Source organism: Typha angustifolia, chromosome 15, assembly GCF_048772165.1.
Source record: "Typha angustifolia cultivar Huaian chromosome 15, ASM4877216v1, whole genome shotgun sequence".
Taxonomy (NCBI): domain Eukaryota; kingdom Viridiplantae; phylum Streptophyta; class Magnoliopsida; order Poales; family Typhaceae; genus Typha; species Typha angustifolia.
Window position 1 is genome coordinate 8,629,336 of NC_133253.1, and position 19,380 is coordinate 8,648,715.

The window sequence follows — 19,380 nt, forward strand, 5'->3', positions numbered from 1 at the left end:
GAAAACTTGTGCTAAAACTTGGCTCGAAATTAATTTTGAGCTCAAGCTCGAGGGAAGATTAAGCTGTTCGATTAATTAATTAATAGATTGTGAGCATTATGTAAACTAATTTATAGACTAAACAAAAGACAAAAGAAGGAATTCGCACTGCAATCTTTTGTTACAGGTTGAATGGCTAGCCAAGTGACTACTACCTATATATAATACAATAATGTACATGTTTTTGAGAGCTAAAATAAACTCCCGAATTTGGATCCCTTTTAGAATTCACTACCTGGTCAGCTAGGATCCGACCCGTTAAGAGAATATAGAAGGTCGTCTCTTTAGGGCTTTACTCCCCTCGCATCGAATTCTCTTGCGTAAAACCGCAGCCATGTCCTCTGAGCCAGCATCTGCTCCTGCTCCCGCCGGCGAGGACGGTGCCGGAACCATCAGCAAGAAACAAGCAAAGAAGGAAGCCAAAAAAGCTGAGAAAGCCGCCCGCCAGCAAGAATCAGCGGCCACAGCCGGCGGCGCCGCCCAGACGGACTCCGGCGAATCCGACCCTCTCGCCGGAAGCTACGGCGACATTCCCGTGGAAGAGATCCAGTCGAAGGCGGTGAGCGGCCGGGAATGGACGGAAGTGGGCGATTTGGAGGCGGGACTGGCGGATCGGACGGTTTTGATCCGCGGAGCGGCGCAGGTGATCCGGCCCGTGAGCAAGAAGATGGCGTTCCTGGTGGTGAGGCAGTCGATGAGCACGGTGCAGTGCGTGGTCGTGGTCAGTAAGGATTTGGTGAGCCCGCAATTCGTGAAGTTTGCGACGAGTCTCAGCAAAGAGTCGATCGTCGATGTCGAGGGCGTCGTCTCTGTCCCCAAGGATCCCATCAAGGGTACTACGCAACAGGTGATTGGCATGATTCCTTGGAGTTTACTCTTTTTTTCCTTTGTGAAGTTTAATAGAGTTTTTTTTTTCTTAATGCTTTTATGTTCTTTTTATTGTTTCATTGCTTTTAGAGTAGGAAGATGAATTTTTAATGGACATGCAGTTTTAGATTGTTGGCTGTTTCTCTGTAGGTGGAAGTTCAAGTAAGGAAACTGTACTGTGTCAATAGAGCAATTCCTAACCTCCCTATTAACATTGAGGATGCAGCACGAAGTGAGACTGAATTTGAAAAGGCTGAGCTTGTAAGTGAAGGTCATTGTTGCGTGGTTGATTTATATTTTATGAGAACAATTTACTAGTTTATGTTGAGGATTTCTGGCTATGATTTACTATAAAGTTTGTTTGTTGATTGATGTTCTAAATATAGGAAATTGTGTTATGCAGACTGGAGAACAGCTTGTTCGTGTTGGCCAGGATACACGCTTGAACTATAGAGCCCTTGACTTGCGCACTCCTGCGAACCAAGCAACTTTTCGTATCCAGTGTCAAGTTGAACATGTAAGGGCGCAATCTTCTTGCAGATGTTTGTCTTTCATAGTGATTATGTAATGTCAATATTATACATCTTCTTTGTTACTTTAGTTAGCCTTTTCTTGTGTTGGATCATAGTTTTTATGCTTTGGATAGATATTCCACTTGATATCATCTTTGACTTTGCCATATATCAGTAAAGTACCCAATGTTTAACCTTAAATAGTTAAGGGGTCCTTTAGTTTTTTTTTTCGTATTCCGATCAAAAACTTTATTTCTTAAAAAGGTTTAATCCTTTTCCTCTCAATAGCATATTTGAGGAAGAATTATTGTACTTCTCTCTTATTCTGAATAGCTAAGATCAAATCGTGTTCTATTACATGTCTGCTTGTTTTCAGCTTTATAGACGCATGATATCTAGGTAACACATTGTTGAGCTTGCACATAGACATACTGCAATGAACAATAAATGTCATTAGTCAGATTCTAGATATCATTGAATTTCCTTTAAAGGTCTGATTTTGGGTTTAGAGTCTTTAGTCAAATACATTTTGTTTTCTTGTACAATGCAAAAGTATTATATAAGGCATTAGATGAAATGTTTATCTTAATAACTGCATGTCTATACTCTATACATATGTCGACGACTCAACATACTTCTGTACATATACATATAGCCTGCTTACAAAAGATTAACAAGCTTTTTTGCTAATGGCATCCAAAGGATTTTGCACCTAGTTGTTTTTACCCTTAGTCATCTCTTTACACTAAATATGGTGGTATGCTTGCTGATTTAAAAAAAAAATCGTTATCTGTGCTATGATGTAGATATTCAGAGAATTTTTGCTATCAAAGGAATTTGTTGGGATTCATACTCCAAAGTTAATATCTGGATCAAGTGAAGGCGGTGCAGCTGTATTCAAGTTGGACTACAAGGGTCAACCTGCTTGTTTGGCACAATCACCTCAGCTTTATAAGCAAATGGCAATATGTGGTGGGTTTGGACGTGTATTTGAAGTTGGTTCTGTCTTCAGAGCAGAGGATTCTTATACCCACAGGCATCTTTGTGAGTTTGTTGGCCTTGACGTTGAAATGGAGATTAAGGAGCACTATTTTGAGGTAGGAATATACTTCAGTTTATACTTTAAACACATTCAATTTACTGACATATAGCTTTAACTTCTTTATACAGGTTTGTGACATAGTAGATAGTCTGTTTGTTGCAATGTTTGACCATTTGCACAAGAATTGCAAGAAGGAACTTGACGCAATAAATAGACAGTATCCCTTTGAACCTCTGAAGGTAAGGGGCAGCATCTTTATGCATCAAAGTAAAATGAGAATCAAGTTGCTAAACAATTTAATTTCCTCTAATAATTGTTTGTGTTCCGGTGTCGCTGGTCTCTTTTAGTAAAAAGACATTTGTTTTTTCGGCAATCTTGTCAATCTTCTACAAATTCTTATGTGTTTTATTTCTGATTAATCACTAATGTGCCTTGCAGTACTTGCAAAAGACCTTGCGACTTACTTATGATGAAGGCATTCAAATGCTGAAGGTGCATGCATGGTCTCAGAGTACTATTTACTTATGCATCTATTTTGCTGTGGTGAATTTTTGTGTCTGTGCATTGTTGGTGAGCATGTTTTCAACTATTAATTGTGTATATCTAGATGACAAACTTAGAGGTTACTTGCATCATCCATTTAAGGTAAGACATCAATTTTATACATGACTTTGTTGCCAGACACTGCCAGTGAATGCTGTCCTGATGGTAAGATTGTCTGCTCAGCCTAATATCGTTGAGCCCTTTCTTCCCTCCAATTGTGATAGGAATTCACCTGCAGCTCGTGGAGAGTTAACATTAGGATATATAGTACTTGAGGCCTCACCTCAAGAACCATTCTTCCCTTACTATTTGTGCTAGGTATTGTCAGTGATCTTCTGTAAGTTAAGTGTTTTATTGGCAATTTTTCTCATCAAAATTTTAGCACCTTTCTCAAAATAGAGGCATTCTCAAGAGTTCACATTCGGTTGTAAAAAGTCTTGGCAGTGATGTCATTCCTAGAGTATTTAAGCAGGCATGCTGGTAAACAATTTAGCAAAGTTTCTAGTCTGTGAGAGATACACTTTTATGCATTAGAAAAGACCATTCTACTGCAGGGACAAGCTTAGATTTATTCAATTGTTCTAGTGTCACTTTCTATCAAAAGCTAATGATGAGAAAACTTTCATATGGTTAATTTAATTCTCGTGATATTATCCAAGAAACAACAGAAGCATCCAATAAGATAAATTCTGTAGTAGGCCGTTAAAGATTCTTCCTTATTATCAGATTTTGCAACTTTGAATTACCTTACCATACGGAAGTATAAAACGGATGATTAGGAAATTAAACAATTTCCTGCATTGCAGTGGTGAAAGTTCTACACAGCAATTGGCGGCTGTAATGTTATGGAGTTTATTAGAAGTAATTCTTTAAAAGGATTTAACAGTTGCAGGAGCTAGTTCTTACTCCCCAATAGTTGGACAATCTATATACCTGATATTTAATAATATATCAAAATCTTTTTTGATATCTCTGTTAATATTGACAATGCCAGTTTTATTCATATCCACAGGAAGCTGGGACAGAAATTGAGCCTATGGGAGACCTTAATACAGAGGCTGAGAAAAAATTGGGTCGGCTTGTTCGTCAAAAGTTGGTGCATTTTCCATACCAGCATTAATTTCCTTCCTATGTGAATTATTGGATCCTTAACTTAATCTTCTTACCTATTGCAGATATGACACTGATTTTTATATTCTTTACCGGTATCCTTTGGCTTTAAGACCATTTTACACCATGCCCTGTCATGATAACCCGGCTTACACTAATTCATTTGATGTCTTCATTCGAGGTAAGAATTATATTCTAATTTGTGGACCTAATTGAAGTCCTATTTCTCGGGAGGTGCAGATCATCTGTTAATTTCCAGTAATAAGATAATCTCTGTTTTACTTTTTCTCTTATTGGTTTTTCCCCAAACTTTGCAGCCCAAAGAATGTATTACTGTTTTTTTTCTTGATTGAGTATCTGTTTTTTAGAACCTTGGGATTTGAGATATAATTTTGTATTCTTATCTCATGATCCAAGTGTTCTTGTTTCTTCCAGGGGAGGAGATAATTTCTGGGGCACAAAGGATACACACACCTGAATTATTAACGAAGCGTGCAGAGGCTTGTGGAATTGATGTGAAGACCATATCTACATACATTGACTCCTTCCGGTATGAATTCAACTTTCTCTTATCATTCCAAGATCCTACTTTTTTCTTCATCTTCAAATAGATTCTTTGTGGCCATGTTTTATCTTTTACAAAGATGTAAGCCTAGTACGAAGTATGTACAGTGTCTCACCTGGGACACTTTAATGATTTGTGGGTAGAGTGTAAAGCATGTCGATTGGAACCTAGCATCTAACTCAAAATTCATTTTGATCTTATGGATGGATAAACTCAAATCTGCTACCCAGAAGTACTCTTTTATTATATACCCCCAGAGGGTTTATTGGAGACAGTTGTCATATTCTTTGGCAAAAATAGCAGTTTTTAAATTAAACAGATTCTTGCTAAACAGAGTGCAAGTATTTAAGTCTTTAAGTCTAACAGATACTCAGCTAAAAATAGCACTGAACATCGCTCTACTATTTTGGCAGATATGGTGCCCCTCCGCATGGCGGATTTGGTGTGGGCTTGGAACGAGTGGTTATGCTGTTCTGTGCCCTCAACAACATTAGGAAGACGTCGCTTTTCCCTCGTGACCCGCAGAGGCTTGTCCCTTAAACAAGGTTTTCTTCTCTACAGTTTCTTGTTCGAAGTGAACTCTAAAGTTAAACATGGACAACACTCTTCTCCGGGAGAATTTTCTACTTTGTAATGTCAACTAGTGGAGTATTCGCCATCTTGTATGAATTCGATGTACGTGAAAAATCTCTCTATATAATTTGCTTCTTTTGGAGAGGGCCCATTTCTGTATAAGTGCTTTCTCGGAATGGTTCGTTTGCTTCTAATCATCGAAGTTGTGAAGTTCATTTCACCTGAGAGGACCATGCTGTTCGAAGACTTAAAATTGTGTTTTGAGGTCTCGGTCGAGAATTACTGAATCTTTGTCAACATACAACTGATCGAACAGCTTTACAATCAGTAGATGAGCATTGCATGTACAATTATTAGTTTGTCTACTTCATTGAATACGAAACTACTAACGACAGGTGAGAGTGATAGGTGAATGCAGTTGAGTAACAAGCTGAATCTCGTGATAAGATGGATGGTGAAGTCAAGGCCATTCCTTGCCAACAGATCCAGCTAGAATAGTTGCCTCTCGGATTGAAGCACTTGGCACTCGTAGAGCTCACGAGAGGATGGATGCAATGCTTCTTTTTGCTCCTATTTGACCCTTCGCATTGTCTTGTGCATGAATGCTTCTATCTCGTAACATAAATGAACTTATTAGATTAAAAATAAAAATAAATTATAAATACTAACTGCCAATCTCATGGATCACTTCCCGTTCCTTTTCAACTGTTTCACGAGTATTTGCGACGACACCTCTAGTTTCTCTCTTCTCTTCTCCACCACCAGATCATTTCTTTCTTCTTTCTTCTTTCTTCGTTCACCACAAGCAGAAAACTACAAATACTTATCACAAACACATCGATCTCTACTACCACTATGTCATCAATATTGGAGGATACCACGACCATTATTAATATGGCTTCTTGTAATGGTTCCAATAATAACACTGGCGCCTCTCTCCCTCTCCTTCTTAATCCGGTCTACGCCCGCTCTAAATCCACCCTCTATGACGATCTCCGCCACTTCCGCCTCTGCCTCCGCTTTTGCTTCCTCGACCACTCCACTGCCCTCGCGAGGGCCATCTCCTACCTCTTCTTCGCCCTCTTCACCGTGATCATCCCCGTCCTCATCTCTCTAACTCTGCAAACATCGTCCATCACCATCTTCTTCGACAAGCTGACCCAGCTATCTGAGTCCTCTCTCGCGTTCATATCCTTCTTCACCCTAGCCGTCTTCTTCCGCCGCCACGGCCTCCGCCAACTCCTCTTCCTCGACGGCGCCCTCCGCGACGACTCCCCCTTCGTCCGTCGCGCCTACTCCCGTGAACTCGACCGCGCCTTCCGCCACCTCACTTGTATCCTCCTCCCCTCCTTCGCCGTCGAGCTTTCGCATAAAGTACTCCTCTATTTCTTCTCCTCCACTATAACTATCACCATCCCACTTCCCGTTCCACTTCGACTTCCTCATGTGCCGTGGAGCACGGTGGCCTTCGCTGTCACGGTGGCCTCGTGGGTGTACCGGACGGGGGTGTTCCTGCTGGTGTGCGTGCTGTTCCGGCTCACGTGCTTGCTGCAAATACTGAGGTTCGAGGTGTTGTACAAGATGTTTGACGGAGAGGAGGAAGGCGGAGGTGGAGGTGGAGGTGATCAGAGGAATATTGAGTTGGCCGAGAAGATGTTTGATGAGCACATGAGGATCAAGAGGCAGCTGCTTGCGACGAGTCATAGATATCGTATCTTTATACTTGGGTCCTTGGTGACTATTACTATTAGCCAGCTTGGAGCTCTTATGATGGTCTTGTCTTCCAAATCAAACAAGAACTTTCGCAACTCGGGTGATCTCCTGGTCAGCACGTTCATCCGAAATAACCATTTTTTTACTGATCTAAAACTTCACTCTAATCTTCTAATCTCATTAATTGTAGGTTTGCTCGGCCGTCCAGTTAAGTGGGTTCTTCATGTGCCTACTAGGAGCAGCAAGAATCACACACCGAGCTCAAGGAGTCGTCTCCATCGCCAGCCGTTGGCACATGACCATGTCCTGCCCTGGACGTAGCTCAACGCCTCCGGCTGCCGCGGCAAACGGCGGCAACGTCGAGCCCTCATCAGAATTCGACGACGCGTCTAACTTTCCAAAAGCATCAGCGTTCGTGTCTTCGTCACCTCAACATACTTCTTCGGCCTTTGGAAGTAGACAAGCCCTAGGTACTACTGCCTTTAGGCTTTACCATGCATGGCTTATTATTTTTGATGTTTGTTTATAGATCGATTAATCTTAATTAGTACTGGGTGCAGTTACGTACTTGCAGCATAACGGTGGAGGGATCACATTGTTCGGCTTCCCACTTGATAGAGGATTGCTTCACACGATCTTTGTCTTTGAGATGACGTTGGTGTTATGGATCCTAAGCAAAGTCGTTGTTCTTCCTTAAATTGCTTCCTTGGAGATCTTAGATTGTTTTCAATCGTTCCTAGCTCTTCTGAAAGCTATCAATTCTCCACTGTTTCCCCTAAATATTAATTCTCGATCATCTAAAATATTGGAAGCTTTGTTCATCAGCTATATTATATATGTATATATATTTGTCTGGCGAATCAAGTGGGGCCATCAGTTGAATCCAGTTGTGTCAAGTTCAAGCTAACTCGAGATTTGAGTTGTTATATATGAAATTGTTTTTGAAAACTAACAACAAAGGTAATTAATTGTTACAGCATTAATTGCATGCAAAAGAGTAGAGGAAGAAAGAAGAGCCCAACGACCATCAAAGAAACCAAGCAGAAAACGTTATCAAATAAATCTATCTTTATTTTTAATTTACAAACAAATCTTATTAGGATCGAGTTGTCCATAACTTTGAACAGGAAACATATTATACTAAACTATTTATTCTCTGAATGGCTAAACGGTGTGGCAGCCAATTAAAAACTGCCGAGTAGCAATTGGAGGACGAGAAAATCTCCTACGTTAAATATTTGTATAACAAAGGATCAATTACACCTCTGAACTATATCCTATTTTCAAAGGGACTCATAAAACTATATTTGGTCAGAATATTCCTTAAACTTTAGATCAGAACAGACGACTAACAATCATGATAGAGAATAACTATTATACTCCTAATAAGTATATAAGCCTCTTCACCGGCCCCACCTCCAACTCTGCCGACACCACCACCGGCAAGTCGATTAGGATCCCTCTGCTCCAAAAAAAACCACCTCTCAACTCCAACCCATGGCGGAATACTAATCGACTTTATCACCTCAAATCAAACCCGACTTTGTCCTCCGCTTCCTCCACCTTCTCAGATTGAACCAAGCCAAACCGACACCGACAAGCCGATGAGGAATCCTCCGCTGCCAAAAACCCACCTCCCAATCTCTAACCCATGGTGGAATGCCAAGCAACTTTCCCACCTCAAGCCCACTCAAAAACCCAACTCCATCCTCCTCCTCCTCCACTGTCGGCTGGTGTCTTTGAGTCCTCACCGCCGACGTCGACAAGACCATAAAGCCCAGGCTCCAATCTGTTCGAGATCTTGGCTTCTCGGACTCGAGATCGCCGAGCTCATCACGGTGATGGTGAGGAGATAGAGAAGGATGAGAGAAAAGGAGACGAGGAGGATATACATTATATATAACGTGTTATGATATCACTGCCGTATAATTTAAGTCGCCCAATTTAGCTAACAATGGACTAACAAAATGATGACATTAAAATTATTTCAAAATTTAGGAAGAATATTGTAATAAAAAATAGCTTAGGAGTCTCCGAACAAATCGGACATAATTCATGGAATAGAAATCGGATATAGTTTATGGGGGTGTAGATGTAATTAATCCTATAACTAATTAACAATCCATGATAGGAAATTAGAAAGGCTAAATCCTAATTTTTCTCATGAATAGCAAGATAAATCAACAAGAGAAGTAGCAAAAGAGCTAGAGTCAAAATTAGAATGGAGGGCCACCCTTATATCTCTCTAGCTAACAGCTCTAATCACTATTCTTAGGCCAACTTAATACCAGCCTCATTTTTCTCTTCCTGTCCGGTGCACACCTAAATCCAATTGCCATCAGGAGCCACCAAGCTCCTCCTTGCCCTCCGCACCAACAAATAAGGTCACCAGCCATTGCGCCGGCCGGCTGGCTCCATCCTCGATGGCCGTGGCCGGACCGGCCTCACTTTGCCTCCTGCTAACCCTCCTCCTATTCGCCGCCGCGCATGCATCGGAGGCCGACGTGCTCCTAAAGTTCAAGGCCGCGATTTCTGACCCGACCGGTACCCTAGAGACTTGGTCGGCCGCCAACGGGAGCCCGTGCATGCATAATAATACAAGATGGGCCGGCGTCATCTGCGATAATGCCACCGTCTTAGGGCTGCAGCTCGAGAACGGGAGCTTATCAGGGACTTTGGACCTGGACGTCCTCACGGCGCTGCCCAACCTGCGCACGCTTAGCTTCATGAACAATAGCTTTAAAGGTCCCATGCCCGAGGTGAGGAGTCTGGGGAGCCTCAAGTCGGCCTACTTCTCGAGGAACCGATTCTCCGGCACGATTCCCGACGACGCGTTCACCGGCATGGGCTCGCTCAAGAAGCTGCACCTCTCGCAGAATGAATTCTCCGGTCCGATCCCGACGTCGCTGGCGAAGTTGCCCAGGCTCATGGAGGTGATGCTGGATGGGAATAATTTCGACGGTGCGGTGCCGGACCTCCGGATGAAGAGTCTACAGCTGGTGAACTTGTCGAACAATGCGTTGGAGGGTAACATCCCACCAAGTCTCGGTAAGATGGACGCAGACTTGTTTGCAGGTAATAAATAACTCTTTCTTTGATCCCTAGTGATTTGTACTACTTATTATAAGTCTATTACATAATTAATCCTATAAATCTCATGAACTGGGCAGGCAATAAAGGTCTCTGTGGGGCACCTCTCAATGTCCAATGCAATACCTCATCCTCGCCGCAGCAGTTGCCGTTGTCGTTGCCTTTGCCTTTGCCATTGCCAATGCCACCGCCCCGGAAGCACTCAACCTTTGGATTCATTGCCAGCGTCGCCATCGCTATCGGAGTAACGCTGGCGATTGTTGTAGCTTTGCTCGCTACCCGCCGTACCTCGCAGGTGCACGAGGAGCAACTCGGCCGGCCACCATCGTCTAAGAGGCCCATCAAGGGTGGGCTCTCCGAGGGGAACCTCGAAAGTGGGCCCAATGAGCACGTCGGAACTGCTGCCGGGAAGAAGGCGGCAAGGGACCATGACCAAGGGAGGCTTGTGTTTGTACGGGAGGACACGGAGAGATTTGAGCTACCGGATCTGCTCAAGTCTTCAGCAGAGGTGATGGGAGCAGGGCATTTGGGGTGCTCCTACAAGGCCACCCTAATGAACGGGCCATCAATGGTGGTGAAGAGGTTGAGGGATATGAACAGGGTTGGGAAGGAGGACTTTGAAGAGCATATGAGGAGGATGGGGAGGTTGTTACACCCCAATTTGCTGCCATTGGTGGCATATTACTACAGGAAGGAGGAGAAGCTACTGGTCACAGAATATGCCGCTCATAGGAGTTTGGCTGATCAGCTCTATTCAGGTAAAAAAAACTACTAGTTCTCCAACTCGAGCAGAGGATATATACGATAACGTTACAATCTAACCCTGCAGGTGATCGTGGAACGAAGAATCCAACACTCGACTGGCCTACACGCCTCAAGATCGTCAAAGGAGTAGCCAGGGGGCTCGCCTACCTCTACGACGAGCTCTCGATGCTAACTGTACCCCATGGCCACCTCAGGTCCTCCAATGTGCTCCTCAATGAGTCCTTTGAGCCCCTCCTTGCGGACTATGCCCTTACGCCAGTGATGAACCAATCTCACGCCGCTCAGTACATGGCGGCCTACAAGTCCCCCGAGTATAATCAGTTCGGCCAGACGTCGAAGAAGAGCGACGTGTGGAGCCTCGGCTTACTGATACTGGAGATATTGACGGGCAAGCACCCTGCCAATGACTCATCACAAGGGAAGCCAGGGGGGTGTGATTTGGTGGATTGGATCAAGTCTGTGGACGAGAGAGAGTGGTGCGAGCAGGTGTTCGACAGCGAGCTCAAGGAGACGAAGAATGGTGAGGGAGAGATGGTGAAGCTGATGAAGATTGCGCTGGCTTGCTGCGAGGGGAATGTAGACAAGAGGTGGGAGATAAAAGAAGCAGTTGACAAGATTGAAGAGTTGAGGGAAATTGAAGAGAATGGAGTTGATTTTGCTTCTGTTGCAAATAACTCAGAAATTTGAAAGACTGAAGGTTGGAAGACAAAATTTGAGTTGAAAAATATGTAAGAGGGTGATCGTCGCCTGGCTTTCCTATCTGTTGTTTGGCAAGTGCTATAAGTCTAAGCAGTTCATGAACTCATTGTACCTCAAATTTCCAAGCGTTGTGATCATTATAGTTATGCACTCCCATATACATTTCCTGCAATCTGGGTAAGTGGATTGTAATTTAGCTAGATAAACCAGTCAAAGATTGTTTTCATTCTACTGTTAATTGTCAATGCAAATATGCCACAAATGGCTGTAGTAACTCCCTCACTATCTAGTTTAGTAATTAAAAAAGTCCTTCCCTGTTCTTTATGATCTCTACTCATGATCTCATTCTGAGATTGTTTCTCATCTAACATGTTGAAACCAAAAAAAAACTTACTTTTTGTAGGTAAACTACTCGGTTTGTTAAACTAGAGCAATCAAAGGGCGAAGGATATAAAAGGTCTATCAGAATTAAAGATACAAGATATTAGCTTCTTTGCAAGCTAAATTTTGCACCTAGTTGCAACCCAGTATCCTTGTCATCTAAAACAGAAGGCATTTTTTGTGAAGCTGTCAACTAGTCTGATGATAAGATATACAGTTTTAAGCTCAAAACCTCTTCTTCCAATGTTTATTTCTGAGGAACTACATAGAAACATATGCTAGTAATAATCATGCTTCTATTATTTTCTCTAGATAGATGTTTATTTGTCAATAAGTCGTCTCCCATTTCTCTTAATAAGACGCAGGTTTGCAGGAAATAAAATCAAAAGTTGACAGGGGCCTCTAATTCCTGAACAGCAAAATCTATGTATATAATACCTGAAATCAAGTCCTTATCCAGCTCTATCTTCAAATTCTGGATTTAACCATTTTAACAACCTTAATGAGTTGTTTCTATACTTTATTGCATGCTCCATTACTTCCAGCATCAATTACCACACCAAGTTCAACCTCCAGCACTAACAGGGAATGAGATTGTGCATTCCACTAAAGTCTTATAGCCAAAAGAAACTTGAAGATTCCCATGTCCAAGAAACCCTAGTCAAATTAAAGACAGATTGATGAAAGATCAATTAAATGCAGGTTCAACCTTGGACTCAAAACTAGTCTGCCATTTATGTCTACATTCATCCATGTTCACAAATATTCCAACCTATAGACCTTAAATAGTCATTCCCAAACTCCCAGAATTAACACAACATTCTTGGCACTTAAATCAATATCCATCCTTTGAGTTGTGACTCTCAGCTAAACTACAAATCCATTCATTTCCAAGGAGATCTTGACATCAGAAGCAATACCAACAACTAATCCAATCAATACCAATAAAAGGCACCCTCATGGCAGCACAAGCAGCAAAATTAGGCCCCGAAGCAAAATCACCATAACAATATATATATATATAAGAATACTCGAATCATTCAGTAAAGCATCAAATTTTGAAAGGATAAAAGAACATAAGATCCATAAACAGAGGAAAATTACTAATTGCACCATAGCAAGTAAAAGATCACATTTTGATGGTTCAAACATAACCACTAACATATCAAAGATCCAAACCCTAGCTTATATTACTCAGTGGTAAATATAAATCATCCAAAATTCTTGATAGTTTCGGAATAAGGAAACACTCCTAAAAGAAATTAACTTACTACTCGAGCGGGACCTCGACCTCGCCATCGGAGATCTCCTGCTGCAAGTCCTTCGGATCCTTCCCGTCAACAGTGCAGCCAACCGAGACGCACGTCCCAAGAATCTCCTTCACAGTTCCAGAGAGATCCTTGGCCATGGATCTGGGACTCATGACTCGTGCGATCTCGATGACGTCGTCAAGCGAGATGTTCCCGTTGTGCTTGATGTTCTTGGTCTTCTTACGGTCGCGCTCGGGCTCCTTGAGGGCCTTGATGACGAGGGCTGCGGCGGAGGGGACGACGCTGACCTTGGCTTGCCGGTTCTGGACAGTGAGCTTGACGGTGACGCGGAGGCCCTTCCAGTCCTTGGCCGTCTCCTTCGCGATGTCCTCACCGATCTTCTTAGGCGACAGACCGAGCGGGCCGATCTTGGGGGCGAGGGAACTCGCCGCGCCGACCTCGCCGCCAGTGACGCGGACGTAAACGTCGACGACTTGGGAGGGATCGAACTTGGGCGGCATCTCCGGCGGCGGCGGTGGGTTGGAGAGAAGGTTAGGGTTTTGGAGAGAGGCTAGGAGTGGAAATATGGAGGATTTGCGGTGATTTATAGTAGTTGTGGATAAGAAAAGCTGGGTTGGGCTGGGCTGGGCTGGGCTAGAGAAGAGGCCTAGCCTAGGAGGCTAGAGCTTCAGACGTTGGGGTTGTTTTATCTCCAAATTAGTATACTTCTTTTTCCTTTTTTTTAATCAGTATAATTCTTCACTTAACTTTTTTATAATTTTAATTGAACAGTAAAAATATCACTTAACTCTTTGACTATTTTGTCTTTTGTATTATCTCTTTTTGAAATTTTCGTAATGTTAAAAACGCAAAACGAGAAAAAATGAGAAGAAATAAACATAATACAAAACAAGGATTTTCATAGAAGTAATTACTTTTCTAATTAGTTCAAGACATAAAGGGTGTTTTTTTCTTTGTTTTTCTATATGGTATCAAAATTTAAGTAAATAGAGTAAATATATATATAAGAATTTAACTTCGAATTCGATTAATTAGTCTTATTTTTTAGTCTTCATTTTTTTAAAATAAGCTTAATTTAATAGGACAAGATTAAAAAATAATTAATTACTAACTAGTTTAGGGGTCCGTGAGATTTAAGTGACAAACAAAGGTTCAAAAGGGCACTTTAAATTTTAGCTTAATTACAGGAGTGTAAATTAAGAGGATTAAGTGGCCCTTAGTATTGACATCATTCAGAAAGTCTCTTCTAGGTTTGAACTTGTTTCTCTTTTATACTTTCTCCTAATGTTTGAGAAGGTCAATGCTACAAGAGTCGGATAGAAACAGGTACCCCGAGTAGAAATATGTCAACCGAGGAATTAGGGGTAAGACAACTGAGCGATCAGCCACCATGGAGGGTGGGAGAGAGATTAAAGAAAGCTTCTTCTATTCCCATCTGCATTCATCTTTCACCCTTCATCCAATTAAGAAATGGGTAAATATCAAGAAAAAATGGATAACGAAGCTCCCATAACTTACAAATGAAGTGTGATTTTATTTTCAAACTTCTCTTGATTTGTTGTCACCCTGAAATTGATAGCTGACTTCTTGTATTTCCATGTGACGAGCAATAGATAAACGAAGCCTGTGTTCCGCAATTCAACAAGCAATAACTGCATTATTAACAGAACAGGTCTCCATTTACCAGAGGTATGTGAGGAATGATGACAAAATCCTCCCTGGGGATCTCAATCCAGAAACCAGTATATCATTCATTTAGTTATGAAGAGCGAAGCACTCGACATTCGCCTTGTCTAATGGGTTGGAAGGCATAGATTGTAGCTTCTGAGATTGGTTGGCATGCACTTGACTTGAGCAGGGATGAGTTCCTTTAAACCTTGCAGGGGTTGCACGAGAGCATCATGCTCATCACAAACCATAGTAATCCAACAGTTCCTGCAAATAAATGCTAGCAAACTCTCAGTATTTATGTCTATATAAAAATATCCTACAGTCACTTACATAAAGATGTGGAAGCAAAGTTAATCGAGGTTGCACATAGGTCTAAAAAGAAAGTAAAAAGCACCTGTTAAACTAAAAACACTTAAATCTGATTCAGTACTATCCTCTTAGATATATATCCTGCAGGAAACTCTGATGAGAGTAGTGGATGAAGAGAATGGAAGTGTAAAGAAGATATCCAGCAATGTAAAGACCACAAAATTATTACAGAGTTAGAAGCACGAAAAAGAACCGTTGAGGAAACAGGGGTATTGGAAGAGTATTGAGGACAATACAGGAAATAGATGCTCTGACAAGGGCCTCAGGGATAGGAAGTATACAATATAGGAAATAGATGCAGCTACTAAAAATTTGGAAAAGGTCATGATTCATCAGGAAGAGTTGAACTTCCATTTTTAAATCACAGCGGTTGCAACTTGCAAGGTCTACAACCAGATGCAGCTCAAGCAAGGCCACAGTTTCAACAAGAGGAATGAAAACTCAATAGAAAAGTATCATGGGGATAAGAAAATAATGAAATCTGACATTCCTCACAAGGTTATGCAGCATTTTGAAAAGAAGCATCTTAACATCTACAATACCAGGAAAATTATCTTACTATTGCAATTCCCAATAAACCTATAATTGCAAAATGCTATGCAGCATCAGCCCTTACGTTATAATGCATATAACAATTAATTACCTAATCTTTTATGCATTGCAAGTTTGCAACCAACAGGTCAGTCTTTGATGCTATTTAAACTCCTAGAGGACAAAGCCAAGATGAGTTCCCATCAGCAACAGATCTTCCTTAAAAGTAAAATCCTCTAAAAATAGAGTAAAACGAAATACGCACCTCTGGATGGAGGTAATAACATATGCAGCTGCCCCTTCAATCTTCAGTGTGAGAATACTGATTAGAATCTCAGCAAGTTCTTTGAGGTTCAAAGTAAAGTGAATGTACTTCAATAATTCCAAAAGATTTGGTTATTCCTATATTGTTTTTTCAGGTACAGTTGCACCAGCTTTGAGTATGTCCACCTCGTCCGCCTTGTGGACTCCAAGAGAGCCTCTGAGCTAGCATGGAAATCCCCTTTCCCAAAAACCTCAAAAACCAGCGGATCTGTCAAAACGACTGGAGCACTTATCATGTTCATCTTGTCTAGAGCAAACGAAAGATTCTTCCCAAGCCTCCTCTCCAAGTAAGCATCCACAAAGCACCCATATGTCACAAGATCCGGGACAACTCCTTCATGCTTCATGTGTTCAATGCTCAAATGGAGATCCCAGAACATGCACATCCTTGAAAATGCCAAAGATCTAATGTTAAATGTAGTGATATCAGGTACAAAGCCAGCATCCACCATATTTAAAAATTCCCTTTGCAGACTTTTCATTTTAAAATTGGCAGCAAACGAGAGAAGAAGCAGGTTCCATAGAAGATTGCCCACATTGCGCCTACCGAGGCCCACATCCTTTAAAAACTCACCTAATCTGTAGAACTTCCTCGCACTTATATATGTTGACGCCATCGATCGAATGGCTTCTTTCTCTATCGAAATTCTCGATTTCTTCAATCGCTGATATGCACCCTCCATCTCCCTTAATGAACCAAACATGCTATAATACTTCACAAAAGCATTCCCCGTCATTGAATCGACTTTGAAACCTCTCGAAACCATTTCCTTCACAGTCTGTTCCATCATTTCCATTTGGCCGGCCTTTCCGAAGCAAGACACAGCTAAAGAGTGAGCCACACGGCAGAACTCAGAATCCCGAGAGGCTGTTTCGCCAAGAATTCTGATGATCTCGTCAAATTTCCCCATACTAGCATAAGCATCCATTAGGCACCCTACAACTTCTATGCTGGGCAGAAAAGAGCTATTTATGATCTCACTCCATAAAGCCTGTGCTTGTGGAAAGAGGCCATTCGTGGCACAGCAAAGCATCAGAGCTGAAAGGGTAGCACAGCCACGCAAAGATCCTTCAGAATTTGATTCTGCAAGGAGCTGTAGAGCGACATCAGGCAATTTGTTCTGATCCAGTGCATGAAGCAATGCCACGAGCTCCTCCTCACCAATCCTTCCTTCTTTCAATTGCAAATTCTGGAATATATGTTCCTATAAAATGTCACGCTTCAGTTTTTCGCTTGCCCAGTCTGAGGATTGAAAGGTATTCTCTTTCAATTCATGTCCCAATTTTTAAGACCAGAACTAGAAACAATCATCAGGTTCAAAGTTCAAAATTTACGATGGCCAACTCAGCTCAAATTTAAGTTTTGATGCAAATATGAGTAGCGTACAAAGTAAAAACCTCAACATCATATTTAATGGGCGAATTGATCGTTTCCAATACCAAGAAACCAAATTCCATGAGCTTATTCAAAGATAAACATATTCCCGGAGAAGATTCGATTGGCTTCCTTCCTATCTATTAGTAAGCCGAGTTCTTAGAAAAGGAAGAGAGAGAAGGGATTCGGATAGGAGAATCTTACCTCTCGTGATACTGCAGCTCGCCGAAGCAGAGAAACCCTAGAACAGAGTGAGGACACGGGTGAACGATGTAGGGAGGGCCACGGAAGAATCGAGGAAACTGTGAATGGGTTCAGGAGTAGGGTTTCCATTGGAGGGGATTCAGAGAGGGGGAGTTCGCGAAGGAGACGATGCTGGTGGTAACTCGATTAGTCGTCGATTTTGGATTTAAATTGAATATCTTGACAAAATTGCCTAGATGTAATTGCAAATTATTTGAACGTTTACTGATTTTTGTAATATATGATTTGATCTCAGTATAAGATAAATTAATTTGACAGTTAAATTATAAATTTATGTGAGTTAAGCTGGACAAAGATCAACCCTCTCTTAATATTTAGACACTTAAGCTCGACCAAGTTTTAGTTAATATAGTAAGATGTCTACTCTAGGCTTCAAGTTATATGTGTCCCTAAACAATTACTCCAAATTAAATGTCGTTGAGACTTATTCCAAGTCGTCATGCTACCGAGCTACTCCTCCAAGCCAATCATATTGCCGAGTCATATTAAAGACATATTAGTCATTTTAAAAATACGAGTATTTTAGTTATTTTAAAAGTAAAATATCTCTACTTAACTGAATATTCTAACAATATTAGTTCAAATCTAACTGAGAATGTTTTCTACACATATTCACTAAATCAAAGGACTTATTAGATTCATCATCTATGGGCAATAGTAGAGGTGTAAACAAGCCAAGCTTGATCAAATTTGAATTGAAATTAATTTTAAGCCTAGCTCTATGATCAAACTTGAATTGAAATAATTTCAATTCGAGCCAATTTTGAACTTATTTTGAACTTGAGCCGAACTAGAGCTTAAACAAGCTGCTTAATTAGCAATTTCAAGCCTTATCAATTTCAGTCATCGTTAAATTTAAGCAAGCTTGAATTAATTTAGGTTTGAATCAAGCTTAAAATAAAATCTAATTCAACTATAAAAATATAAATTATAAGCAATAAAAATAATTATTTTAAAAAACTACAAGTGAGCCTTATTGAGTTGACTCATCGAGCCGGCTCAAGATCAAGCTCAGCTCAAATTTAATTTTGAGCCTAGCTTCAAGATCAAGCTCGGCTCAGCCTCCTGCTTATTATTTTAACAGCCCTGGCAATAGCACTTTCCATATGATCTTTCTTTAGATAACACATGAAGTTGATTGAGAGCACCTCAAGATTTTGAAGATGCCAATTTGGATTATAACCACTTCTTTCGGCCACTATTTCTTCCATCGCGTTTACCAGCCCTAATGATTGTCAGGCCGTAGGGAACAACACCAAAAACACGGCCTCACAGATAGATTTCAGACTCCAAGCTTTCCTACCTAAAACCCTAATTTAACAAAGGCATGATGACCCTTTGAGTAGGTCGATGGCAAGCGGAAAGCCACCCATCTTATTGGCTCTTCTAATGGCAATAGCTCAGTTTATGCTCCAGGAGGCAAGAGGGGAAGGATGTGACGATTTTAGTACTATCTATCTCCCTCTCCATCAAAACAGCCTCACCTTGTAGGTTTGAAGCATAATGGATCTTTGAAAATCTTTGGAGACGTAGTCTTTGTCTTCCCTTTCGAATTAACCGTGGTCTAGAAATAAGAAGACTCATGCAAAACCCCCACGTTTTGATCACAGATTTCATGAAATCTCAAATCCAATCCGAAATGAAAACAAGAAAGAAATAATTTACCTTAGATCAGT

General features: G+C 41.3%; 5 protein-coding genes across 6 annotated transcripts; 3 read left to right on the top strand and 2 right to left on the bottom strand.

The window, feature by feature from the left end:
* Positions 1 to 333: 333 nt before the first annotated feature.
* On the top strand, positions 334 to 5,413 carry LOC140777955 (aspartate--tRNA ligase 2, cytoplasmic). Its single transcript, XM_073122403.1, has 10 exons — positions 334 to 886; positions 1,057 to 1,167; positions 1,310 to 1,423; positions 2,225 to 2,515; positions 2,589 to 2,699; positions 2,899 to 2,952; positions 4,016 to 4,095; positions 4,179 to 4,294; positions 4,549 to 4,663; positions 5,092 to 5,413. Exons 1-10 carry the CDS (start codon positions 374 to 376, stop codon positions 5,216 to 5,218), a joined length of 1,632 nt encoding a protein of 543 aa, XP_072978504.1. The 5' UTR covers positions 334 to 373; the 3' UTR covers positions 5,219 to 5,413.
* A 533-nt stretch (positions 5,414 to 5,946) lies between these two features.
* Positions 5,947 to 7,883, top strand: LOC140777956 (uncharacterized). Its single transcript, XM_073122404.1, has 3 exons — positions 5,947 to 7,075; positions 7,155 to 7,434; positions 7,525 to 7,883. Exons 1-3 carry the CDS (start codon positions 6,107 to 6,109, stop codon positions 7,659 to 7,661), a joined length of 1,386 nt encoding a protein of 461 aa, XP_072978505.1. The 5' UTR covers positions 5,947 to 6,106; the 3' UTR covers positions 7,662 to 7,883.
* Positions 7,884 to 8,142: 259 nt separating this feature from the next.
* Positions 8,143 to 12,855, top strand: LOC140777959 (pollen receptor-like kinase 4). Its single transcript, XM_073122408.1, has 3 exons — positions 8,143 to 10,039; positions 10,135 to 10,812; positions 10,884 to 12,855. Exons 1-3 carry the CDS (start codon positions 9,388 to 9,390, stop codon positions 11,504 to 11,506), a joined length of 1,953 nt encoding a protein of 650 aa, XP_072978509.1. The 5' UTR covers positions 8,143 to 9,387; the 3' UTR covers positions 11,507 to 12,855.
* A 126-nt stretch (positions 12,856 to 12,981) lies between these two features.
* Positions 12,982 to 13,737, bottom strand: LOC140777958 (large ribosomal subunit protein uL11). Its single transcript, XM_073122407.1, has one exon. It carries the CDS (start codon positions 13,668 to 13,670, stop codon positions 13,170 to 13,172), a length of 501 nt encoding a protein of 166 aa, XP_072978508.1. The 5' UTR covers positions 13,671 to 13,737; the 3' UTR covers positions 12,982 to 13,169.
* Positions 13,738 to 13,872: 135 nt separating this feature from the next.
* On the bottom strand, positions 13,873 to 17,848 carry LOC140777957 (pentatricopeptide repeat-containing protein At3g42630). 2 transcript variants are annotated; one of them, XM_073122406.1, is made up of 4 exons: positions 17,645 to 17,848; positions 16,007 to 17,270; positions 15,854 to 15,915; positions 13,873 to 15,105 (listed from the first exon to the last, which is right to left on the bottom strand). In XM_073122406.1, exons 1-2 carry the CDS (start codon positions 17,771 to 17,773, stop codon positions 16,116 to 16,118), a joined length of 1,284 nt encoding a protein of 427 aa, XP_072978507.1. In that variant the 5' UTR covers positions 17,774 to 17,848; the 3' UTR covers positions 13,873 to 15,105; positions 15,854 to 15,915; positions 16,007 to 16,115. The 2 variants fall into 2 exon arrangements, with proteins under 2 accessions (XP_072978507.1, XP_072978506.1); XM_073122405.1 differs by lacking the exon at positions 15,854 to 15,915.
* Positions 17,849 to 19,380: the final 1,532 nt, after the last annotated feature.